Source organism: Lepisosteus platostomus, chromosome 16 (genome assembly GCF_059453375.1).
Source record: "Lepisosteus platostomus isolate fLepPlt1 chromosome 16, fLepPlt1.hap1, whole genome shotgun sequence".
Lineage (NCBI taxonomy): Eukaryota > Metazoa > Chordata > Actinopteri > Semionotiformes > Lepisosteidae > Lepisosteus > Lepisosteus platostomus.
Window position 1 is genome coordinate 10,722,781 of NC_142626.1, and position 20,492 is coordinate 10,743,272.

General features: G+C 36.3%; 1 protein-coding gene across 2 annotated transcripts in view; it reads right to left on the reverse strand.

Moving 5' to 3' along the window:
- LOC148646869 (NLR family CARD domain-containing protein 3-like) overlaps positions 1–20,492 on the reverse strand; it is an 823,351-nt gene that overhangs the window by 163,033 nt on the left and 639,826 nt on the right. The window contains exon 23 of one of the 2 annotated variants that reach the window (XM_088608927.1): positions 19,364–19,537. In XM_088608927.1, coding sequence (XP_088465053.1) covers positions 19,364–19,537 — 174 coding nt within the window. Of the gene's footprint in view, positions 1–19,359; positions 19,538–20,492 lie in introns of those variants that run through there. The other variant, XM_088608929.1, reaches the window with a different exon arrangement.

Sequence of the window (20,492 nt, forward strand, 5' to 3'; positions counted from 1 at the left end):
CAGAAGACCCTCACACCTGAAGAGTGCTGGCTGTGACGAATTAAACCGGTTTTACAGGTTTCAATCACAGACCATGTGACATGGGACTCAGTAAACTACAGTAACACCGTATTTGATAACGCTTTAAAAACGCTATAAAATAATGTGACTTGGCACAGAACAAGTTTACAGCACAGTACAAAGATAAATGCTGACCATGACTTTAGAAGCATAAATTGCCTTACACTCAATTTAAACACAAGCTGTCTTTAGCCCTCTAAGCTGGTTCATACAGAAATGTAGAGATCTAGGCTCAGAACACACAGCTTCATTAGCGAATACATATGCAGGACAACTAGAGAAGACGTTTTACAGAGGATGGATTTTTAGAAACATCCCATCAGACATCCCATCATATTCACAACGTGAAATCTAGAAAATAATATTACGTAACCAAAATCCGCAATATGGAAACAGAACCTGTGTAATTGTTGATAGATGATGTACTCGTAACATTTTTTCAAGACGAACTACAACATTTAAAAAATGACTTGTATGTACTTGATATCTCTAATCAATCCATGGGCCCCAGCACAAAACGAAAGTAAAACGCATACCGTTTCGTGCTTCTTATTGCTCAAAAGTAATTTGACCGTATGAAATGCATAATATAAACCTAGAAAAATATACGTGAGCAGTACTTAAGCACTGTAGTATCGGTGTTAAGACATACCTCTCAAATACTGTAAATCAAGTTAAAAATATCTCAAGACAGATTCTGGTCGTAATGAAACCATGCAAGGGAGTTTTTATGTCCGTTGCAGTTCTTTTGCAACATGAATATAATTATATCGTTATTAATTTCTTGAGATACGCGATTCCATATTATATTCCCTTTTAATCAAATTCTAAAAGTATGCTTGTTGACTCCGGTATCACGTTAGTTAAAGACTTCGAAGCTTACAATGTTTAGGGAGAAATGGAATACCGGTGTGTATTTTTTTCTTTAAAGTACCGAGACCAGCCATATACTGTATGTTTATGTTAAGATTTCCCTTCAGTGGTAAAATTAGATATGAATATTCAATACTTAAACGGGCACAGTTAAGACAATAAATATACATATACATATTGTATACAGTACAGTTTGCATACGGTAATATGTTTATGTTACGCGATTCAAAAATAAATAAATAAAACTGGAAGGTCCAGCACCACCATTATGTTTACATGGTTGTTTTTGTTGGTTGGTTGTTATTATGGTTATTAATAATACGATCTATAGTTGAAATCTGAGCCTAAATAAAAAGAAAAAGCAAGTGATTAGGTTTATGAGCAATCTAATTACTTATTCGTTTAAAACGCTATATAAAATAAAGTTTATTATTAATTTGCTGGACAGAGCGGTGAACATTATTATGCATAAGACAAAGATAACGATCCTGATCAGTTTAGAAATCTGTGTACACTGTAAAGTTTTTACTTCTTAAACTTTTAAAATACACGTTTAGAATTGAAAGAAATCCTCTTCCTGGTATAGCACACCAGCACGTCTTTTTTCTCCAATCAGAGGGGTGTCAGATAGTGTCAGCCAATCACCATTCTGCGTTGGGTAGCAACGGGTGACTGTTCTCAGGCGGAAGATGTAAACAGCTTAATGTTCGTGTTAAATAATTTTTTTTAATTCAATTAAACGGGCACAGTTAAGACATTAAATATACATATACATACTGTATACAGTACAGTTTGCATACGGTAATATGTTTATGTTACGCGATTAAAAAATAAATAAAAATGAAAAGTCCAGCACCAGCTGGATTTGAACACACAACCTGCCAGTTGGTAGTCACGCACCTAGACCAGTAGGCTACAAGACAGCTCACATGATCAGGTAGGCGAAACAGCCCTACACAGTTCTGCCGCAGTACACGGATATAATCATACCGTTATTAAATTCTTTAGATACGCGATTCCATATTATATTCCCTTTTAATCAAATTCTAAAAGTATGCTTGTTGACTCCGGTATCACGTTAGTTAAAGACTTCGAAGCTTACAATGTTTAGGGAGAAATGGAATACTGGTGTGTATTTTTTTCTTTAAAGTACCAAGACCAGCCATATACTGTATGTTCACGTTCCAAAATTAATATCGTTTATGGCCTTCACACGCGTTACAGTATGCTCCTATTCTTTTTATGCTCAGCTACTAAGATTTCCCTTCAGTGGTAAAATTAAATATCTACAACGGGCACAGTAAAGACGTTTACAGTAAGTCTTTCTACGACAGACCAACGGACCACGAGTGCCCCTGTCGGTCAACCAATCACGCACCGCGGTATCGCGTGTCATCATACCTGCAGTATCTGTACTGCGGTGTCTGTACCGCGCACTTTGAATGGCTGCATCTGTATACAGCAGAAATTCAACATCTATTCCTGTTCTCACAGATGTAATCACAGACTACAGCAACTTTTCAGAATAGGAATTAAACAAAGAAAATTCTGAAGCAATGTTATTGGGGAACCTATATTCGTGGAGACAAAAAATACATTCAATTTACGATAAGACTGGGATAAGATTAAATGTTATTGCAGATTAAATTGCAGTACCCAGAACCCTAGAAAACATTAAAATGTAACTAAAAGGTGGTAGAAAATCAGCTGAAGCCAGACTTCAATAGATGGAAATTGATGCCTCTCTAGCTCTTGGGAAGGACTGAGACAACAAGATTGAATGTACTGTACTTCCAGGATTTCTGTCTTGTTCCAGACCTTCCTTATGCCTCTAAATGACTACTGCTAAAACATCTATTTAATGTGGTTTAAAGTCAGGGACCAATGCTAATTCTCTCAATCTCTCGAAAAGTGTATTCCTTTCTACAGTATATTTTTTTCATAATACTCTTTTTCTTCTATGTGATTACTGTATTAAAATTGCAGAAATTATTTATTTTCACAATGCTTCAAGTTAAATTAAGTATAAAACAAGGTTTCAAGTGAGATGAATACCTCTTCACCATTTTGCTGGGGAGCTGTTACTCAGGTAGTTGAAGCTTTAAGATGAGCTGCCCAGAAATAGGACTGTAGATTATTATTAATAATAATAATAATTGCTTACACTTATATAACACTTTTCTGGACACTCCACTCAAAGCACTTTACAGTTAATGGGGACTCCTCTCCACCACCACCAATGTGCAGCATCCACCTGGATGATGCAATAGCAGCCATAGTGCACCAGAACACTCACCCCACATCAGGTATCAGTGGGGAGGAGAGCAGTGTAATGAAGCTAATTCATAGATGGGGATTATTAGGAGGCCATGATTTGTAAGGGCCAATGGGAAATTTGGCCAGGACACCAGGGTTACACCCTTACTATTTTCAAGAGATGCCCAGGGATTTTTAATAACCACAGAGTGTCAGGACCTCCATTTTACATCTCCTCCGAAGAGAAACCTGCTAAGTTTCAGTGAATTGCCATTTGTGAATTGTAGAGTGATATGGCTGCTGGCGATCTGTGAGAGATTTGGGAGAGTTTGAGTGGTGCAGGTTTTACCTGAGATTTTCTTCCCTACCAAATAAAATCAGAGAAATTTGACTTTATCTGACATTACAGGGATATGTTTATACTATCACTTAATTGACAAGGAAGGCAGTGTGGCATTTGAACACCATCAGTATCACTTTTATTAATCAGTTACCCAATTCAAGGTCACAGTTACCCAGAGCCTGTCTCAGGAAGCACTGAACACAAGGCAGGACTGAACCCTGGACAGGATGCCAGTCTATCAAAGGGCACACACTCACACCAGTGCCAGCTTTCCCAGAAGTCTATTAACCTGCCAGCATGTTTGTGGACGGTGGGAGAAAACTGCATCACCAGACATATTTGGGGAGAACATACAAACTCCATACAGATAATACCCCAGGTCTGGGTTGAACCCAGTGATATATCTCCTGCAATTAGCTGATTAACACATTAAGAAACACACTGATTAAGAGATTAACACATTGATCACAGAAAGAAATCACAGAAGGAATGCAAGAGTTAAGAGTACCATTCAAATGAGAAAAAGGACGTTGGCAGAAATTGAAGAATTTAAAACCATTCAAATCTGTATAAATACAGAAATTCACATTAATGGATAGAGTACAAGTAAAAAGTTCATATTCAATATTGGAAAAAAGACAAACTGCAATCCAAATATGATAAATTTAGGAGCACAAACTGTTGGAAGAATGGAACACCAGGCATATCATAAACATTTTTGGTATGAAAATAAACTGGCGAAAGAGTATTGAAGACAAATAAGGACAAACACCAGATGAACGGCCTTCAGAGGCAGAAAAATACTTGTTTGGAACTATAAGAACTGCAGTCATGAAATAAATCACTAGAAACTGGTTAAAGCTGGACTGACCTTGTGTTCAAATGAACTGGGTACAATTCTCTTCTTATTGACATAACTCACCCTCAACACAACTGCAGGTCTTTTTACATATAATAATAATATAATAATAATATTAAACTTTATTTTATATAGCGCCTTTAAAGGTGGCTTCTCAAAGCGCTTTACAGGATGACAATAACAATAAATAAGAAGACTACAACAATAAATAAGAAAATTTCACAAGACAGGACACAATTATAATTACAACAATACAACAATAACAATAGAGGAGACCGTGGAAGATGGTATTAAGAAGAGCAGAGGGGTGAAGAATGGAACCAGTTAAGTAAAGGCTTTTCTGAAAAGGAGGGTTTTGAGTCTGGATTTGAAGGAGTTTAGAGAAGGTGACTCTCTAATATCCTTGGGCAAGGAGTTCCAGAGCTTGGGGGCATAGCAGGAGAAGGCCCTGTCGCCCCTACAATGTAGACGGGCTTGGGGGACAGTAAGGAGGGCAGAATTTGAAGAGCGGAGGTTGCGAGGTGGGGAGTAGGGCGATAAAAGTTCAGACAGGTATTGAGGTGGGTTAGGGTTAGGGTTAGGATTCATACAGTATATAATACATATCCTCCGAAGGACAGTGCCTGTTTACAGTACAGTGTCCCCGTCACTATACTGGGGCATTAGGACCCACATGGACCACAGGGTGAGCGCCCCCTGCTGGCCCCACAACACAACTCAACACAACTGCAGGGCTGCTGAAGGCCAGACTAAGTTTAGAGAAGAGACTCAACATGAGAGTCAGACAGGTTCAGGTGCTATAGCAGTGAAAGTGTACCTGAATATCAACACAGAAGTGAAACCATAACCAGAGGTATAACATTAAATTCATACAGTATATAATACATGGGATCACCTAGGTTCTTGATGTAGCCGATGTTGTGGCCCACTTCAGTCAATTGCACAAAAAATTAAACTTCTAATTTGGCGGTGCCTCCACCAGAAACAGCCCTCAATTTGTGACTAAATTAGACTTTTCAGAAATTTCAACTGTAATTCTACCAGTGATCACAAGATGACTTCACAACGTTTGTGTGCAAAGTTTTACCTTTTACTAAAATTTATTTTTATAATGCTTTGAGTTATACTAGGTGTAAAACATAATGTTTTAAGTGAGATGACTACCATTTTGCTGGGGAGCTGTCACTCAGGTAGTTGAAGCTTTAAGCTGAGCTGCACAGAAGTAAGACTGTAGATTTGGGAGAGTTTGAGTGCTGTAGGATTTACCTGAGGTTTTCTTCCCTCCCAAATAAATCTAGACTGAAGTTTGCCCAGAAATTTGACTTTATCTGCCATTACAGGGATATGTTTATACTGTCAGCTAATTGACAAAGTGGTAGTGCAGCATTTGAACACCATCAACATCACTTTCAATAAACAATTATCTAGTTCAGGGTCACAGTTACCCAGAGCCAGTGCCAGTGGACACAAGGCAGGATTGAACCCTGTACAGGATGCCAGTCTATCAAAGGGCACACACTCACACCAGTGCCAGTTTTCCCAGAAGTCAATTAACCTACCAGCATGTTTGTGGACTGTGGAAGAAAACTGGAACACCACACAAACATGGGGAGAACATACAAACTCCACACAGATAGCACCCCAGGTCTGGAATTAAACCCAGGGCCCCAGTGAGATATCTGCTGCAATGAGCTGATGGAAGCAGTAACCTGGAGACTGAGTCCAGGCGCAGGCTCTGCTGGAAGCAAGCAGGGGAGGCAAAAGTGAAACTAGAGACCCGATCAAAAATGCAGGGCTTAAGCTGAGAGGAATTGATTAAAGTACCAGGGAGAGTCTGAAGGAGAGTCATTTAACATGTAGGGTTCAAAGCTCAGGGATCACTGCAAGGCGTGGTCAAACAGGCAAGGTTAAAGTAATTGAAGAATCTAAAACCATTCAATTCTGTATAAATCCACCAACTTGAACTCAAGGAGAGAATATGAGTAATAAGTTCATATTCAATATAGGAAGACACACCAATTACAAGCCAAATATGATAAATTTGGATCACAAACTGTTGGAAGAATGGCCGAAATTAGTAATTAGTGAAATGATTTAATCAATTAATCTCTTTACTGTGCACATTTAAATCCGCTTAATATTGAATATTTATATGGAATTTTACAACTAAACAGAAATTTAAGTAGCTAAGCATAAAAAGAAGAGGAGCATAATGCATCTGATGGTCATAAACGATATTAATTTAGGAACATAAACATATTATGTAAACTGTATACAGATACAGCTATTCAAAATGCACAAAGTACGCTGCGGTAAAACGGAGTGGTGCATCTTAACGCGTCATACCGCAGTTATTATAATAGTATCCGGAATCACCTTGTAAAACCTCCAGGTGGAGCTAATAAAGTTTAACCTCTCATGTACAGCTATCACCAGAAAATGCCCGGTTACAAATCCTGGTCACTGCTGAAAGATGGTCATTTTCCAATTACAAATTTAAGTTGTATACTCTTTAGACTTTTAATTTTAAACTGTGTATAACAGCATGTTAATCATTAAACATTAAAAATTTGGTATATTGTATAAAAGCAAGATTGCTCAGTTGGACAAAAGTATACAACCTTTCCACCTTCATCATAAATATTGTAATTATGCATAAATATTTTATGCATTAATGCCTTTACGGAAGACATTACTAATAGTATTAATAATGAATGACATTGGACAGGCTGTAAGCTAAAAGTATTACCCTGGTCCACATTCTTTCTAACTGTCTTTGTAAATGAAAAGACTATTTTTTAATTGACAAAAAGTAACACCAAAGCATTTAGTTGATCCGATCACGTATTTGTAAGTTTTGAATATCTCAGATTCACCATGCCTTTCAGATGCTCATAAACGATATTAATTTAGGAACATAAACATATTATGTAAACTGTATATGGCTGGTATTGGTATTTTAAAGAAAAGTACACACCAGTATTCCACTTTCTCCCAAAACATTTTAAGCATGAAAGTCTTTAATGTAGTTATTTTGGAAATATTTTTAGGTCCTCCTTCTGACCATATTAAGTTTATATACTTTGTGAAAAGTGATAGTGTTTCAACCTTTTTTGTGAATTCGCCGGTTATCGGCGTAAACAAAAACATAATTTTAGAATTTGATTAACGGGGAATATATTATGAAATTACGTATCTAAAGAATTTAATATAATATAATTATATTCATGTACTGTCTGGCAGAATAAACTGAAGAGCTAGTTAATGCGACACAGAAGATAATATTAATAATGCAGTGCTTTCAGGCTCACACTCTACCAGCTGGGGAATTGAACTCACACCTCCAACATCACTCAACAGGGAAGCAGCCAGTTGAGCTACAGTGAGATTCACCTTCAACCCTGACGGACCAGGTCCCTCCTATTCATATGAAAGGCAGTGACGTCACCACGCTGGCAAGCCCTCATCAAAGTTTAACTCGTTTAGAGCACCATACATTACAAACTCCAAGCGTTTCATTTTGAGCTCACACCTGAAGAAGGCTTCACAGCCAAAATGTTACGTTTTCTCCCTTCAGCATAGAATAAACCTATTACTTGTTCTTTTGCAGACTACACAGGCTAACGTGGCTACGCCACCTGAAGTAGGGTTGTATAGTGGTAATAGATGTGGGTGATGTTTTCCCCTTTAAACAAGGTGCTTATTACAGACACATACTGTATCACCTCTTTATACACTTGTAAAAAAGAACATTTCACTCAATCACCTGCTAATTCGATTTATACCACGAGAAGACAGGAGAATGTGATTGTACTGTATCTGTACAGAATGTGTGTTGCGTTTACAAAATTAAAGTGTTTAAAATGTATAATTAAAAAGTGTTCCTGTTTAACTTATACATTGCACGACTTTTAAACCTATAAAAACAGGTTTTGATAGTTAATAACCACTTTTTATGTGCAAAAAATGGCTGATTTTTCTTCCTCATGATCAGCTTAGAATCTCTGTGTATGCTGTAAGGTTTTTACTTCTTAATTAAATGTTTAAAATACACAAATTTCATAAAGACAACACACGTTTCGAATAGAAAAAATCATATTCTGTCTTCCTGGTATGTAGAACAGATTAGCAGGTCTTTTTCTCCCAATCAGAGGCTCTGAAAATAGCGTACCACCCACTTCGCTCTGTCAGAGAGAGGGAGGAAGCGCTGAGCTCTTTACTGCACAATGGCCGTTCTGCGTCTGCATTCATAACTTAGTGCTTAAAATTAAACAACGTAAATGTAAATCATTTTCTTTGACTTCTAAGTCCCTTAATTATCATTAAGCACAGGTTTCTCACCACGTTGACTACTTTTTGATACCATCATTAGACAAAGCAGGAACCTGTTGTACTTTCTAATGACATTACACGTGGAAAGATTACAGATTTTAATTGTCTTTTATTTTGTTATACATTTTAGAAAAGTTTCATCTATACATGCACCACAAAACTATTCTCGATTGTATTTCTTAATGCTATGTTACATTTAGTTCATTGTTTTGAATACGTCTAATTTAGAAAGTTAGGTGTTAGCATAAACTATTAGTAATCAATAATATTAAATTTAGCACTGTAATAAATTGTTGCACTTTTCCCCGCATCTTGTAATACCATATTTTTATTGTTCAAATATGCATTAAATCTGACTATCAGAAAATAAGTTAAATACAAAATTAAAGAAAAATAGGGTAAGATATCATTCAAAATATTTTGCTAACAATGTAAACTGTTTATAAAACTAAAATTTATTAACTAAGGAATAGGATGGCAAAGTTGTTAGTATGTTTTTTTTTCATAAATACAACAGAACCAGATGTCTCAGTGGCTTTCAAAATTAAATTATGCATGCATACCTCTGAACTAGAATTATAACTAAACAGCCCACACATTTCTAATGGTGGCCAAGTGGTTAGCGTTGCTATCTTGCAGCACTGGGGTCCTAGGTTCAATTCCTGCCATCCTGTGTGTGTGGAGTGTGCATGTTCTTTTTGGGTTCCGTGTTTTTTCTCCATATGTGTGATATGATTTCCTCTCGCACTCCAAAATATGGCTAGGTTAATGGGTAGGTGGTTATGGGTATGGGTAGGTTAATTGGCTTATGGGAAAAATGGCCCTGATGCGTGTGTGTTTGTGTCTGTCTGTCCTGTGATGGACTGGCGCTATGTCCAGGGTGTATTCTGCCTTGTGTCCGTTGCTTACTGGGATAGGCTCCAAATCCTCTGTACTGGATAAAGAGATTAGAAAATGGATGGAAGTAAAGGCACTGTGTGGATGGAACTATACACAGTGTTAGAAACCCACTATGAGATGGCAGCATATCACTGAGGATAAATTATTTTATAGTGCTGGCTTAAGGAAACAGCCTTTCAACCTCTCTTGCACATCAGTATCCATACCTAGTTAGTTATTTAAACAAATTGCCTCTAAATATAAACATCTTAAGATGCTGGCTCTGTGGATCAGCATCAGCTATGTTTGCCCAACCCTTCATTTCATGTGCATCCAACACACAATTCAATGCTAGCAACTACACAAAATGTAAAATACAATCCTCATTTCAGGATCTACAGTATGGAAACATACAGTCTGTTAACTTCATCATCTTCCTCTGCAGTCTATAACATCTCCTGTCATTTTGTCAAAAGTATGCCTAACCCCATTAGGAAGTGTTCTTATTATCAGTGTATTCCTCAACTTTCCCAAAATTATCTTTTCCTACTTACATCACTAGTCTTACATCCTGCAATAACTCAGCCAACACTTAAATCCCTAAAAACTGCTTGTGTTAATTTGTTTAAATCACAAATATCATATGTAAATACCAGCCATGTAGTACTCTGCATTTGGAATACTAATTTCTTTTAAAGGGAACTAGACAAATCAAGAAAGGTATTTTTTCTAGAATTAATAAATGCACATCCAGGTCACTGGGGTAATAAAAACCACACTGAACAATCTCCAATATGTTCAGAATTGGACAGCCAGAATCCTGATCGGGATACATTACGCCTGTCTTCAAGTCCTTGCACTGGCTTCCTATCAGGTTTCGAGTTTTGAGTCAACTTCAAAATCCTCAATCCGTCTGACTCTGGTCTTCTAGCTGTCCTCGAGAACATCTACACTCTGTGGATAACAGGACCTTCTCTAGCTGCACTCTAAAGCTCTGAATTTGTATCCCCAGTGATATCAGAGTCACCTCCCCTGAGTGCATTTAAATTTAACCTCAAAACCTCTCTTTTCAAAAGACATAGTGTCTGTATCTGCTTCATGTTCTAATTTTGGTAGCACTTCTAACTGCTTGTCTTTCTTATATGTATTTACTTTGTAATCTGTGGTCCTTATAACTGTTTTACACCTGCTATATTGTTTTGAGATGGCACTTTTAAAGGTATTATATAAAATAAAGCTTTTTATTATTGTTATAGAGAAACATGATCAGATTTTCCTGGTTCAGAAAAAAAGATCTAAAGTATACTAGTTTGTCACTTTTCTCATTCCCTCTTTGCTAAATGGCTTTTCATACTAATCTGATCAATCTAACTGCCTATTTTTTGTGCTTTCTCTATCCTGCTAGATTTGCAATTATTCTGAAAATTTTCTTCTTGAATTAACTCATTTCTAAATACCTTTTTCCACTGTTAACATCTTGCAGCAACTCTGCGACAAAATATACACTTAGCTCAACCTGACAGTTCATCCTGCTACCAACATGAAATAAAAAAAATCTTAAGATTTCTATATTTATGTCTTTATTTAGTGGTTTCATTAGTGACAAAGGCTAAACTTTCTTGGAAAAATGTATTTTACGTGTTGCGGAAAAACTGATTTGCTTTAACAAAATATATTTATAAATCCTTTCACGTGCTCCATTTCTAAAACTTTTTGCTCATATGTATTTTTGTATTTTTTACACCTCTAGCACATCCTTCATTTTCATTTGCCTTAATTTAAAAAATATCGTTTGCCCAGCCTAAGAGGGGGGTTTGCTCTCATTGACAGCTGACACTCCTCCATACACTTAAGTGAAAAATTAATAACGCCAATGTAAAAGTCATTTTTACAATTTGTTAATAATACAAATGTTAAGTTCTCTAAAGCTTTCTCAGTCAAGTATGATAATTCACACAGGGAGCTGTGTAAGCATGCGCAGGCAGCAAAAGATCAGCTAAACAGGGAAGAAAACGCTTTCAGAGAAAACAGTGTTTCAGGTGTGAAGAATACAGATCACAAATTAAATTTCAGCCTAAACCTGTCCCCACACACCCTGCCCCCACTGCGTTTAGAATATACACAAGGCACTGAAAGCGTCACAGTACTGTAGATGATCAGGTGTTTCGCAGACATAAGCATAGTACGTAATTCAGGCTTTTTGAATTTACACCTGGAGTGCACCAGGTATTAGATCTTGTTTATATTAAAGTTATATCAATGGACAGTGGTGGACTGTGCGCTATTTTGTCAGTAACCTGCTAATCTGCTAATCTAATCTAAAATAAAAATAAAAGGAACAAGTAATAGGTTTATTCCAAGATGAAAAGAGAAGAGAGAAAATGCAACATTTCGGCTGTGAAGGCATCTTCAGGTGTGAGGGTCTTCGGCTCAAAATGAAACGCTTGGAGTTTGTAATATAGGGCGCTCTGAACGAGTTAAACTTTGATGCAGAAAAAATATATTTCCCACAAGCTATACTCATTCTCTCCGATGCAGTGCAGTTAAAAAAATATCTCTGATACAGTTCCTAAATTAATATTGTTTATGACAATCAAACACTTTATGCTCCTCTTCTTTTTATGCTCAGCTACTAAAATTTCCCTTTAGTTTCCCTACCGGCCATGTAGTACACGGCATTGTGGAATAATAGTTTAATAATAGATCTGTTTCACTTTTTTTCTTTCTCACCCACTGCGATTCGTGTGGAAGGGTTAAAAAGAAAGTCAGATAGGCAGAGGGAAGAGGGAGGGGTGAAACTGTTACCTGTCCTGGATAAAGCGATTAGAAAATAGGTGGATTTACACCTGTGAAAAGCGTTCCAATTTTAATGCGATACGGAAGACATTATTCATAATAAATGATCTTGTAAACTGAAAATGTATGAAGAAGACACATTGCGTATCGCCTCTTTCTACACTTGGAAGAACATTCTAATGTTAATGCGACACTGAAGATATTATTAATAACCTTTGAAATCTGAAGGGAGATCTAAAGGGATCCACACAGTACAGGTTCCTGCTACTGTAGCTATCAGAGGGAAAGACGGTGACATCACCGTGCAGGCGAGCAGACACACCCTCTAATGTCCGGCGTATGCGTTAAATATATTTAGATCTTTGAATTAATATTGTTATTGATTTCTTTAGCCTCACAACATTGTCCAATAATACTCTTCTTGTGTTTAATTTTTAGTTAAGCAGGATTTGAGCTACAGACCATAATAAAACAGGATTCACTTTTTTAACATATTTAATATTCAAATATTAAGCTTGATATGGACAGAAGGAGCACATAAAAACGTTTCTGAAATAACCACACGTAAGTCTTTGATGCTTAAAATGTTTAGGGAGAAAGTGGAATACTCGTGTGTTTTTTTTATTTAAAATACCAATACCAGCCACCTACCCTGAGTGCATTTAAATCTAACCTCAAAACCTTTCATTTCAGAAGACTTCTAACTGCTTGTCTTTCTTATATGTATTTACTTTGTATTTTTTTTATAAAATACCAACACCAGCCATATACAGTTTGTAATGTAGCGATTTCTATGTCTTTATTTAGTGGTTACATTAGTGACAAAAGCTTCAGTAACACGGAAGCCGTATGGCATACGTTTGTAATGACAAAATAGTATCAATAATATTTACTGTCAGTTATGATATCAGTAGCAGTTTGAAATTATTCGTTGTTATTAATAAATGACTTGGCTTCGAACATGTTGTGATATTTAGAAATATAAAAAACGTCAATATAGTGTCCATAATATTTGCTATTTTAGTTTTTCAAAGAAATGTTTATTTGTTAAAAGAAAACTCATGGTGATAGGTGGGTTTGAACACTCAACCCCAGGCATATAAGTCACTTAAGCCATCATGCCACAAACGCAATCACATGGGAAAAAAAAGCACTGGAACAGCCATACACATATCGATAGAAAGTCTTATACTACAGTTTGTGCTACAGTACATGAATATAATTATATCTTCATTAATTTCTGTAGATACGCAATTCCATATTATATTCCCTATTAATCCCTATTCTAAAAGTATGCTTTTGTTTACTCCAATAACGAGCGTATTTACAGAAAAGGTTAAAACACTATCAGTTTTCACAAAGTATATTAACTTAATATGGTCAGAAGGAGCGCGTAAAAACGTTTCCGAAATAACCACATGTAAGACTCTGATGCTTAAAATGTTTAGGGAGAAAGTGGAATACCCGCCATATACAGTACAATTTACATAATATGTTTATGTTCCTAAATTAATATTGTTTATGATCATAAGATGCATTATGCTCCTCTTCTTTTTGTGCTCCTCTTTCCCTTTAGTTGTAAGATTCCATAGAAATATTTAATAATAAACAGATTAAAACATACACAGTACAGAGATTAAATGATTAAATCTTTTCAATACCGACCAAAAAAAATGACACAAGAAGAGTATTTTTGGACAAGGTGAGGCTCTGGCGAAATTGCTCTGTAAACTGAAGAGTTATAGAGAAGATTTTCTCTCCCAGCCTCAGCAGCAAACAGCAGATAATTGTTTTCTTCCTTGATTAGCTGATCTGTCTGCTGCTATTAAAAAGTTGGGCGTGATTTTTTAGCAGCAGACAGATTAGGCAAAAAACAAGCTGTTAACAGGCTGTTTCGTGTTCTTCCTAAGATTGTTGAGTGCAGTGGGGGACATTCAGGAATGTGATTTCACAGATGCTTTTGTTCTGTCTTGCATTGTCAGATTGTGAATAAATAAAAGCATTTATAAAATAAATATAAGGAAATCAGCAATCAAATGTCCTTTTTTCCCCGAAAAACTCGTATTTCCATACTGCAGTTTGAGTCTTTGTGTAAGCTGTAAATTCTTTTTACTTCTTAATTAAACTTTTGAAACACTTTCCGCGCATTCCGTACAGAAATAAAATCATGTTTTCTACAGGTGTTAAGCAGATTAGCAGGTTGCTGACAAAATAGCGCACCGTCCCCCACTGCGCAGTATAACTTTAAACGGACAGGAAAAAGAGCATTTTCAGAGAGCAATTACGTTATGTTTATGCAGAATAAGTTATTAGATTTATGAGCAATCTAATTTCTTATTCGTTTAAACAGTGACATTTCAGCTGTATACACAGGTGAGCCAGAAAGTGCTACATTATTAATAACATCTTCCGTGTCGCATTAACATTGAAATGTTCTTTTTAACAAGTGTAAAAAGAGGCGATGGGCATTTAGGTAGATTGCCAGGGAAAAGGATTTATAAATATATTTTGTTAAAGCAAGTCAGTTTCTTGCAAAACATAAAATACATTATTTCCAAGAAAGTTTAGCCTTTGTCACTAATGAAACCACTAAATTGGTTAAAATGGGAACAGGTGAGGCAGGCAGAGGGAAGGGGGAGGCATCTTCCCACCTCTATGACTAAAGAAAGTGTCAAAGAGAAATGTCTTGAGCGACATACAGAGCCGAAAACGTTTGGTGCGGTCTTCTCTGCTTTAAAGGTACACTCATTGTGGATGAATTTTCACCTCAAACGTTCGCCCACCAGCTAACACAGAGAAGCACACTGTACTAAATGTACTTACAAGAATAGCGTTTACAAACATAAAAAAAACAAGCTTTATACTGTTATACTACACAGTGTATTAAAACACACTATGGTCACTACACTGCCCACTAAACCTCTTTCCCACAATTTCACGGGGGCAAGGTCACGTAGCTGATTCACAGCTGGATACTACTTTTTCTGGTAAAAATTCAGATATTTGTCAACATATTTACTAAAATTAACCATCTCAGTATTTCTGCATAATTACAATATTTATGATGAAGGTGGAAGGTTGTGTACATTTGTAAAACTGAGCAATCTTGCTTTTATAAAATATACCAACTTTTTCACGTTTAATGTTTAACATGCTGTAATACAGTTTACAATGATTACAAGTCTAAACAGTATACAACTTTAATTCTTATCTCTATTAATATAACTATCAAGTGGTATTAAATAAATACAACTTTTTTTGTATAGATGACACTCTTCTCAAATGTATTAAAAAAATAAAAATGATTCCAATCTAATTTTCCCATGTGTGATACCATTAGGAAATACATTACGCTCCTGCTGTGTTTAATGATGGTATGAAAAATAAATTTAAATGGTGAGAAAGCTATGCTTAAAGTTACCTAAGGGACTTAAAAGACAAAGATAACGATTTACAATGCATTGTCAGATTGTGAATCAATAAAGGCATTTAATTAAACACGCGTTTGCGATTTTAATCAAAATGGGGGTAATGGGGGTAAATAAAGCACATGCCTAACCCATTACGCCACAGAAGTAATCACATGGGAAGGAGTGAAACTGATACAGACATTTCCAAAGAAAGTGTACTACTGTGATAATTTGAGCTATAGTATATGAATATAATTATATCGTTATTAATTTCTTTAGATAAGCAATTCCATATTATATTCCCTATTAATCAAATTCTAAAAAGTATGCGTGTTTTTACTGTGATAACAAAATATTCGCAGAAAATGTTCAAACACTATACAGTAATTTTCTACAATGTATATAAACTTAATATAGTCAGAACAGGCACATAAAAACGTTTCCAAAATACCCACATGTAAAACTTTGATACTTAAAATGTTTAGAAATACTGGTGTGTATTTTTTATTTAAACTACCAATACCAGCCATATACAGTTTACATAATATGTTTATGTTCCTAAATTAATATCGTTTATGTGCATGTGAAAGGCATGGTGAATCAGAGATTTTCAAAACTTAATTTGTATAATTGGAAATCAATACGTGATCAGAAGTGCTTTGGTGTTACGTTTTGTCAATTAAAAAATAAAGTATTTTCGTTTACAAAGACGGTTACAAAGAAAGTGTAATACGTGTAATTAACACGGTAATACATTGAATTTACAGCTTGTCCAAGGTCATTCATTATTAATACTATTAGTAATATCTTCGGAAAGACTTTGATGCATCAAATATTTCTGCATAATTAAAATATTTATGATGCAGGTGGAAGGTTGTGTACTTTTGTCCAACTGAGTAATCTTGCTTTTATAAAATATACCAAATTTTTAATGTTTAATGCTTAACATGCTGTAATACACAGTTTAAAATTATTAAACATCTAAAGAGTATACAACTTAAATTCTTAATTGGAAAAAGACTGTCCTTCAGCAGTGATCGGGATTCGAAACCATGTGTTTTCTGGTGACAGCTCAAATGCTGCACATAAGATGTTAAGCTTTATTAGCTCCACCTGGCAGTTTTACAAGGTGATTCCTTGTTTTACCGCAGTTTACTCCGTGCATTTTAAATGGCTGCATCCCTATATATAGTATGTGTAAAAAAGATGGGCAAAGTGGGAAAGATTGCATGTTGAGATGTCTAATATGTCATGTTAATATGTAATGAGGTGTTAACAAAGAAACCACACACAACAACTTGTATATAATCACGTAATAGTTTTTTATCTTTCTATATGCCCTCCTTCTTTCTCGTTTTGTACTTCCTAGGTGTTAATTATTTGATGCATGTGAAAAAGAAAATGTTGTGTCTCAGCATTAGCACATAAAAAAACACAAAAATCACCAGTGTTCACTTACCACAGTTCTGTTAATTTACAGTTGCGATTCCTTAGAGTGGTAGACAACAGTTTCACTCCTGAATTCCCCAGGTTATTGTTACTCAGATAGAGTTTTCTCAGACTGGAGTGTTAAACTGAGGCCAGATCTGCACAACATCTCTCTGTAAGTCCACACTCACTCATCTTGCAGACAAAAAGACAGGCTCACAGCTGAACATCTGCACAGCTCGTCCAAATCATTGTTTCCATCATTTAGATCCTACATTAGTAGAAACCTCCGAGAAGCAGTGCAGACAGAATCTGACATTATTCTGACATGAAGCAAAACTTAAAAAACTGGAAATTAATTTCTCCCTTGCTCTTGGGAAGGATTGGGACAACAAGAATGAATGTACTTCCAGGATTTCTGTCTTCCTCCTTGTTTCTGTCTTATGCCCCTCAATGACCATTTCTAAAACTTCTGTCTATTTTGTGTGGTTTAAAGTCAGGGTGCCATGCTATTTCTCTCAACCCTCAAAACAACTATTCCTTTCTTGAGTTTTTATAAGTGATTAATGTATTTAAATTGCAGAATTTAATTATTTTCATAATGCTTTGAGTTATACTAGGTGTAAAACATAATGTTTTAAGTGAGATGGAAACCTCTTCACCATTTTGCTGGGGAGCGGTCACTCAGGTTGTTGAAGCTTTAAGCTGAGCTGCACAGAAGTTAGACTGTAGATCTGGGAGTGTTTGAGTGCTGTAGGTTTTACCTGAGGTTTTCTTCCCTCCCAAATAAATCTAGACTGAAGTTTGTCCTGAAATTTGACTTTATCTGTCATTACAGGGATATGTTTATACTGTCAGCTAATTGACAAAGTGGTAGTGCTGCATTTGAACACCATCAACATAACTTTTAATAAACAACTATCCAATTCAGGGTCACAGTTACCCAGAGCCTGTCCCAGGAAGCACTGGACACAAGGCAGGATTGAACCCTGGACAGGATGCCAGTCTATCAAAGAGCACACACTCATACCAGTGCCAGCTTTCCCACAAGTCTATTAACCTGCCAGCATGTTTGTGGACTGTAGGAGAAAACTGGAACACCACACAAACATGGGGAGAACATACAAACGCCATACAGATAGCACCCCAGGTCTGGAATTGAACCTAGGGCCCCAGTGTGATATCTCCTGCACTGAGCTGATGGAAGCAGTAAGCTGGAGACTGAATCCAGGTGCGGGCTCTGCTGGAAGCAAGCAGGGCAGGCAGGAGAAAGTGAAACTAGAGACGCGATCGAAATGGAAGGGTTGAGCTGAGAGGAACTGATTAAAGCACCAGGCAGAGTCGTTTAACATGCAGGGTTCAGTGCACAGGGATCAGTGCAAGACGTGGTCAAACAGGCAAGGTTAAAGCACACAGAGAGAGGAGAAAACACTGGGGAAATTCAAAGCTGAGAAGAATTAAATGAGACTAAAATAAGAGGTTAACATATTGATAAAGTTTGCATACCTAACTCACTTCCACAGCTACATCCTTTCAGATGTATATAGAATATTAAAAAATACAGTAGGAATACAAGAGTTAAGAGTAAGATACAAATGAGAAATTTGGGTTGGTCCAGTCTTCAAAATCTTGAAGAAATATACAACAATCCTTAGTTGGAGTCCTTTTTCTTCTGGGACAAACACCAGATGAGCTGCCTTCAGAGGCAGAAAGATACTTGTTAAGAACTGTCAAGACGGCAGCCATGAAATAAATCACTAGAACCTGGTTAAAGCTGGACTGACCTTGTGTTCAAATGAAGAAGGACTCTATGAATGAATCTCATAGACAATGTTACCCACAGAATTATAAATCAACAACAACATAAATATATGTGTAAAAAGATGGGCAAAGTGGGAAAGTTTGCATGTCGAGTCTCTCAGCAATGAGATATTAACAAAAAAGCCAGAGACAAGAACTTGTATAAAGTTGCGTAGCAGTTTTTTGTCTTTCTGTATGCCCTCTTTCTTTCTTGTTTTGTACTTCCTAGGTGTTACTTTCTGATGTATGTGAAAAAGTGAATGTTGTGCATTTCAGAATATCTACATCAAACAATAAAAAACAAAGAAATCACCAGTGTTCACTTACCACAGTGTTGTTAATTTACAGTAGGGATTCCTCAGAGCTGCAGACAGCAGTTTCACTCCTGAATCCCCCAGGTTATTCTCACTCAGATATAGTTTTCTCAGACTGGAGTGTTGAGACTGAAGAACAGAGGCCAGATCTTCACAACATCTCTCTGTTAGTTTACAGCTCTCCATCCTGCAGACAAAAAGACAGGAGAACAGCTGAACATCTGCACAGCTCTTCCACATCTTTCTTTCCAAGTCTTCACTTAAACACCAAGCTCAGCAGCAATATACAACTTCATGTCATTATCCATCTCAGAGTGTCCATTGATGAGGATGATGAAGTTAACAGCTGCATCAAAATTTGGGTTCCAGGAGGAAGAAGAAAGATGAGAAGAAATTTTCAGGAAGGGAGACAGTGGGAAACAGGGAGACACACGGAGCTACAGTGACTGGAAATTGGAAACAGAAATAGAGAGACTTTGACTTTTAACCATAATAAAAATTGCTTCACATTTATTATTATTTTTTATTATGATGTCATCTTCTTATAGTTATTTTAGTTAGTTACAGTGTTGTTGTTTTTCTTCAGATGGTTTATTAATCCCAAATGTAAATGACCAATACTGGAGTAAGTGGACTGGAGATTTTGATGTTTGTAGATATTTTGAGAAAAACAACTTTCCCATTTAAAGAAAATAAACCATTTGAAGAAAAAAAACAGGGGTTTTAACTATAACACCACAAAAAATAATTAATAATTATATTAAGCAATAATATAATTATTATTACAAAAAGTAATAAAAAGTAATAAAAAGAATAAAGAAATTGATCATGAAACTAAACAAATCTCATCCCTTGCAAAACTACACAACACTGCACACGTTTTACACATGAAAGACCCTCTACACAGACTCCCACATGTAACATAGTCACAACACACCAACACCTTCAGACAAGAGTCTACAGTTTTACTGGAGGAATTCTAGAGACATCCTGCTCTTCACCAACCCCTCAAACACTCCCCTCCTCGCCAGACCCTCCACCTGAGACTGTGTTAATCCTGCTCTTGTAGAAGAGGAGTTGGGTCTGGCCCAGCAGAAAGAGCACTGGGTACAATTCTCTTCTTACTAACATAACTCACCCTG